This window comes from Formica exsecta, unplaced genomic scaffold, assembly GCF_003651465.1.
Source record: "Formica exsecta isolate Colony F162 unplaced genomic scaffold, ASM365146v1 scaffold2, whole genome shotgun sequence".
Lineage (NCBI taxonomy): Eukaryota > Metazoa > Arthropoda > Insecta > Hymenoptera > Formicidae > Formica > Formica exsecta.
Window position 1 is genome coordinate 3136728 of NW_021849297.1, and position 7425 is coordinate 3144152.

General features: G+C 31.7%; 1 protein-coding gene across 4 annotated transcripts in view; it reads right to left on the minus strand.

Moving 5' to 3' along the window:
- Positions 1-1031: 1031 nt before the first annotated feature.
- The window catches only part of LOC115234479 (protein PRRC2C), a 25760-nt gene continuing 19366 nt past the window's right edge, over positions 1032-7425 (minus strand). Inside the window, exons 12-19 of one of the 4 annotated variants that reach the window (XM_029805597.1) lie at positions 7339-7425; positions 6935-7243; positions 6648-6833; positions 6420-6555; positions 5990-6334; positions 5613-5737; positions 5004-5262; positions 1032-4914 (exon numbers count right to left, since the gene is read on the minus strand). In XM_029805597.1, the coding sequence (XP_029661457.1) occupies positions 4760-4914; positions 5004-5262; positions 5613-5737; positions 5990-6334; positions 6420-6555; positions 6648-6833; positions 6935-7243; positions 7339-7425 (1602 nt within the window). In that variant the 3' untranslated portion in view covers positions 1032-4759. Of the gene's footprint in view, positions 4915-5003; positions 5275-5591; positions 5738-5989; positions 6335-6419; positions 6556-6647; positions 6834-6934; positions 7244-7338 lie in introns of all 4 variants that reach the window. The other 3 variants (XM_029805594.1, XM_029805591.1, XM_029805588.1) reach the window with 3 other exon arrangements.

A 7425-nucleotide genomic window follows, 5' to 3' on the forward strand; every position in this document is an offset into this window, starting at 1 on the left:
ATGGTTGTTTAGTTTATAATATTATATATAATCTTGATAAAATATATTTTTTCAATTCCTCATCATTCCCTACGTGCCTTTGTAAAGTTATCTCATTGCAGTTATATTAGAATAACATGATAAAATATATGCGTCAGTATGTTTTGTAAGGCCACTGATTAACTCAGGAGTATCATAAAATTATTTCGCGGAAGGCGATAAGAATAATATACGGTGAGCTTTTGTGAAACAATAAATTAACTCTTGAACTGTTGCGATAATTCGTAACTTTTTAATATGCTTAATTTAACCATTATTTAAAGTTATGTTTACAGCCCTTTAGATTTTTCTTTCCAAAGGAAAGAAAAAGATTGATTTAAACTTTAAACCAAAGAAAGATAAAATATGCATCATTCGGACGATAATTAAAGATTTTTATATTTTCTTTCAAAAATCATATATATTGCATATAACTGTCTTTATCTCAGAGATGTGCATATCCGAGATAATTGTTAATTTATTCAATACTTACCACTATAATGCGATTCGGCATATTTTTACGTTTCATCTCTCAAATAACGACAAAATGTGCACATATATGATTTAATCTTTACAAAACACAAATTTTTATTCTTAAACCAAACCACCAATACTATCTTAATATTTTTAACTTCTATAGAAGTAAAATTATATATATCGCTTTTTCAAGATATATTTTTATGCATTCTATATATCCCGCATTTGCTATTGCGTATTTTTTATTAATATTAATATTAAAATATTGCTATAGGATAAAATTCTTGGATTTAATTATTAAAGAGAAAGAAAATATACATTTTGAAGCTGTATCAATTCATAATCAATTCAGTTAATTTGATATTCAGTTTGTTGATTAATATTTATCACGTTTCTAACAGAAATATATATTATTTTAGCCAATACACATATTGCACTTTGTTTTATTGTTCAATTTTTTATTAATTTCCTCAACTTATATAGTTTTGTTTTTTTGGGTTGTATTAATTAATTATATAAATTAATAGTAGCAAAGTCCCGTTTACTATTTTATTTTCACGATTTAGCACGTAGGTGTATAAGTAGTATTTTCATATTTCTAACTACAGTTCGTTATAATTACAGGCGCCCTGGGGTGATAGGTCTGTCGTATTACTTTTATAAATTTTCGTCTGTTAATACTTACAACATTAAATATATCGGAAAACGTACAAATCTTCGTCTCTTTATAATAAAATATCAACAATTTACAATATTGCCATCAATAGTAATTATATACGATATTAGAGGATAACTTTTCACTTGCTAAAAGAAAAAAGAAATCATATAATAAACGCATAAAAAATCCGCAAAAACGATATTCTCTAATAAACAAATAATCGCATTCCTATAAATTAAAATCGCGTTCTTATGGTAAAAATTATTTATATATTAAAATATTTTAGCACACATATTGTAGGAGCAACTATTGTAATACGACAGACCATCAGCTCGGATCTATATATATGTGATATAAACAAAATCCACTTCGCATTTAAGCTATATAATGAATGTTATTAAACAGATTTTAATATTTTCAATAAAATTTATCGAATATCCTATGAGAGAGACATACCCATACAATTAAACATACTTTTTAATTTACTTACTCTTTTTAGCTTACTTTCTTCACCTTCATTATCCACTGAGTGTACACGTGCAATAATATAATTATAATTAAAATAATTAAAATAACAATATAAAATAATAATAATAGCAATCGTACTGATAGTAATAGTGATAATTGCAGCAGCAGCAGCAATAGCAGGTGATAGTGTGGAAGTAGTAATAATAGTATCTTGAATAATAATAATAAAATAACCGTAATAGACAAATAATATATATAGTCGTAATTACAATAACAGCGATAGTACTAACAAGAGCGACAATAATAATAGTAAATAATAACGATAGAAATAATAGTATTAATAATAACATATTATAACTAATACAATAACAATAATAGTAACAATAATAATATTACAACAAATGATAGTAATAGCAGTAATAGGAACAATAGAGTATACAAAGTAGTAATATAAATTGTACAATGATAAAATAACGGTGATCACACATCCAGCAACAATAGCAATGGTAATAGTTCTGATAACAATTATTTTTTCATAATATACTTATATGTAATGATAATATATTAGATAAAAAAGCAAAAGGCCATAAAAAAAACAAAAATAATGATAATAAAAGAATAACGATAAAAATCACATAAAAATTCTATTTCAAAAGTAAAAAGAATAGTTTGTGATACAATTATTTCTCAATACTATTACTGCTGCTGTGAATATATGCTATTACTACCACTATTACTAGCATTGTGTGCAAAGTTACTATTATCATTATTATTATTAATACTATCATTATATATCGCGTTTACTGCAAACACCAACTATCACCACTGTTACTTCTATTCTCCTATACTACTGTTACAATGCTGCTGATGATCAAAGTGGTAATAGAGCCATCGCGATAATATTTATGATAAAGAAATTGATTCTTCAGTATTCATATATCATGCTCTAGTATGATCAAAAATTATATTTATAATATAAATGTATTTTTAAGGATTCAAATACATTTGAAATTTTGCTTTCCAGACAAAATTTCAACGTGTTTATATAAAAACATTTGAGGGAATCTCATATGTACATAATTAGCGATAGAAAATCAATAATTAGGGATAAATTACATTAGAGCACGCCATAAGAGTACTAGAGAATTAAGACAACATAAGAGAGAAATATTTACTACTATTTTTTTCGTGATTCCAATATTTTTTTTAATATTGTATACATTTGCCCCCGTATTACTTGGCGAGATTTCACGAAGTACTTATTTCTTTGCAACACGAGAGGAATTGTGTAGCCTCATTTCTAATTCAAGTGTTGCGGCTTCGCCATTATGTCGATTTACATATTACACATTCATCTTTTAAGTTTCTTTTTAAATTCCCACAATGCTTTAGAGAAAAGATGTTCGGGATAAAAAGGAGTAAAACTGCAATCTTCGTCCTCTTTCTTAATCAATATTTTCTAAATTCATTGTGAAGTGTTAATTTTTTTAACAAGTCTACATGTGAAGAGAGTGTTTTCTCTTTCTCTAATACATGTTTCACTATTCATACAGACATATCACGAATACGACATGAAAAATTCTCAGAGTTCAAGAATAGTGGTCGTCGGCACGACTGGCAGTATATTTTGCTTTTGTTGAAAATTAACATCCTATCTGTCTCAACGCCTTAGATTTCTTACGAAAACCAGGCGAAATGGGCATGGCCACACTGTCTCTTTGCTGAATAAATCTGGCAACGACGGGCTCCTGTGAATACTACTATTTATTTTTCATGAGCTTTATCTTTATAACAAAGCTTTAACTGCAACGAAAGCAGAGAATATACAATCCTTTTTTTTTCATACGTTGCGATAGTAGTTTAGGTTGCGGTTCGCTTGATCCAACATAATCTTTCTAAACGTGAAAAGACTCGACGTAATCCACCATATCCAGCTTTTCACGCTTCACAAGCAGTATCTTATATATCTAATGATTGAAACTCGTTGTGAGTAAAGCCAGATCATGATGATTTGTGCGATACCTATCAACAACGGTTCCCTATTCCGCACAAGTTTCGCCATGATCTCGCATCATCGACAAATATACATATAGAGCTTTTCCTTGTCGCGATACATAGAGGCGACATATGCATAGATCCGATCCATGGATACACAATCATAATCGATAAGTAAATCTATTTCTTATTGTTTGAATAAACGAAGGACTTTATTACCGCCGTTTGTTTCAGTTCTTTCAATGCTACATACGAGATTGCAATAATTATAACTTTCCTTCGCTAATTGCTTTTTTCCTTTCTTTCAATTTCTCTTTCTCTCTCTCTTTCGCTTCATCTCTTTATCTCTATATGATCAAGAAAACCTGTATCAGGCGTTTTAAGATTCATTATCATTTGTCATAGATTGATCCGGGTACAGAGATATATCTATATATATATATACTTAAATATACATATATATATATAAAGTCTATTCTTTTTAACTCTTTTTTATCTCTCTTCCCGCAGATACAATCTCATGAATTCTTAACACATAATGATACAGAATATTTTGTTATCCGACTCGCATCTGTGATCGATTAGCTAACATTTCACTCGACGACGACATATTTCTTCTTGAGTCAAATATTTAAACGTACAGGACATTTTAAATGTGTCACTTTTTCCAAGCTTTTTGTAGCAGTATCAATCAGCGCTCGTGATTAACTCTTTGCCATTCTTATAAATATATATATATATTCAGTATTATATTTAATAATGGAAATGCTTAATATAAACGTCTTTTCGAATGCATAAAGACGAAAAGTTTATGTTGTTAAAACTAAAGAACGGATAGAAGTGCGTATAAATAATGTTATTTTCCTACAAGTTTCCTTCTTTCGATATAGCACAAAAATCAGATTTTTAATTCATCTATTTAACTGCTATAGTCGATTATATAAGCACGTGATTTCGTAGATAAACGAATTTCATTGTGACACTGCGTGCTCTTTTTCTCATGATATAAAAAAGCACGTCAATCTTTGCCCTTATTTTTTTCGACGAAATTATATCAAAGGTTTAACCAAAGAAAGATGTTTTTCCACACAAATGGAAGAGCAAGTATGTTCACCTTCACATAATAATAAATATTCACGTATTTCACTCGTTTTGCTGATTCACTTCCTCCTTATTGTTATCACTATCTTGTTGATTCACATTGGACTTGTTACCTACAGGCTGTGTTCCAGAGGGGCCATCATTCAACTTGTCATTATGATTATCAGCTTTGTCATTTGAATCCATCTTAACATTTCCTAAAGAAATAAAGTACAATTGTTAATTAAATATTATTCATATAGTTATATAATTTCTGTACGCATATCTGTGTGTGCGCTTTACAAACCTTGCGATGAATAATATTGCTGTTGCATCTTCATGTTACGTTGCTGCTGCTGCTGCTGCTGGTGTAAATTTGGTCTGTGACGGTTAATTTGAGCTTGTTGCTGCTGTTGCGTTGGCATACAAGCAGGTTGCTGCTGTGTGGGGTTATTCGGATTTGGACCTGGTGCAAATGGTACTACAGGTCGCTGTATCGGAGGCGGATAACGTTGTTGCGATGGTTGGATACCAGCACGAGGCGGCATACCCATTCCACGTACATTCTGTTGCAAAACCTGCTCGTTTATATGTAAAAGTAAAAATTGCAGAATATATATTATTATATCATTTTTCAAGTATAACCAGATGTTTTAAATGTACATATTCTTTATTGTAGTATTAGATTATACTTAAAAATTCTTTTATAAGAAAACAATTTGTCCTTATATATATTATATATTTACGCGCGCCCATATATAATTCTTATTTCTTTACTGACAGAAAATAATTTCTATACATATGTTTAATTTAACTTGATAAGAGAAAAATATAGAGAGAAAAAGATGCATGCATAATATATAAATGATAATTTTAATGAATAAATGGTACATACGTAGTTATTGTAGCTGCTTACCAGAGCAGACTGGCTAACGCCCTGATATTGTTGATATTTGTGATGCTGTGTAGGACTTGGCTGTGGCTGTTGCGACGAAGATTGTTGTTTGCAATTTCTCGATTTAGGTGACGGTATTTGAGAAGCTAGAATTAGAATATTGACTTAATGCAATTTGACAGAAAACTCATTACCGAATAATCATTAAATTTTTTCAAAGAAACAATTATGAATTTATCCGATAATTTTGATACTTTAGAAAAGAAACTTTTGAAAGATGCATCTAAAGTATAAAATTATAAAAATTCATTTTTTTGTATCAAATAAAGCTATTTGTGATAAAACCATTTTTTGTTGATTATTTTTTAAATTGACGAACGATTGAATAATGAGCTTACTCGAGCCAAAAACTGATGCAAGTACATCTTGTTGATTTCCCGACGGGCTCTTCAATTGTCTGGGTTGCTCCTGTGGTTGATGCTTACTAAGAAATGTGGGCGCCGCATTTCCTGGTCCTGGTAAACCACCAGTGGGATTGCGAAATTGTTGAGCCGCCGCTGCTATTTGCAATCCTGAACTAGACAAAAAACTGGGACCATAGTTTTGTAGACCGACAGGAGTCGCATTACCCGTTGCCAGACTTTGGTTATGCTGGCCAAATCCTTGCAAACCGTAATGAGTTCCAGTTTGTTGAGTGGCACCACCAGATTGGTAAAAACCCGTTTGTGATCCAGGGAACACATCTAAAAATACATTAAAATAGTAAATAAAATACATTAAATAAAAAGTAACGTGAGCAATATTCATGAATAAAAACGTCATATTTACCGGCAGATGTGGCGCTATAATAACTATTGGCAGATGCTTGAACATTTGGGCCAGGTCTCTGTACTAATTGCGAATTGTTCAAGTAACTACCGCTTACACCAAGCACTTGATTTGGATCGTATGGTATATAAGCCAACTGAAAAAAAAAGAAATAATAATAATAATAATTTGTTAATATTGTTAGATTTATTTTATCTTTACCAGAATAACTTTATAATGAAATCTCACCTGATTAGGTTGAGGAGCGGATTGGGTCTGGAAATGCGGAGCTTTAGTTCCGATAGCTCCGATTGGTTGAGACGATGGTTTGACGCTCGCCGACATCAAAGAATTTGACGATGAGCTGATAAGTACCGTATTAGGATTGTTGCTAAGTTGTTGATTCTGTCCAAACGGGGGAGCAGCTGCCGCAGTCTATTATGAGAAATTCGTAATGAGAAAGATTAATCTATTTCCATTTCAATATCCGTGTAATGAGAACGAGAATAGTTATAAATGAAATGAAATTCACGTACGATGCGGTATTGAGATAAATTGTTTTGATACATTTCCGGTGTGGGGGCATTCGGTGCGTGAGGCGGCGGCGGTGGCGGTTGCTGCAAGTATACGTTTTGTTGGCTAAACGAGCTCTGGAGAGACGGAGCGTACGGCGCGTACTGCGTAAACGGCGATCGGCTTTGATCCAATTGAAATGCTCCGTATAAACCGCCCGCTTGAGCCGGCAATTGTCCTGAGCCTGTGTTAAATAATACTGCCGGTGGCGATGGTATGGCCGACATGCCGCCGTATTGTGCCGCTTGTGAACCAGGATATTGCGGAAACTCCTAAAAAAAAAAAATAAAACCATTTTTTTATTTCTATTCCATTCTGCATATATCATTATTTTCGAAATAATAAATGGGATAAAAACGCAACGTACCTGATAGTTGATGTGCGAGGGCTGGCCTGTAGAATTGAACGGGGGTGGGCTTAGAGGACCTTGAAGACTAACGGGAGGATGGCCGAT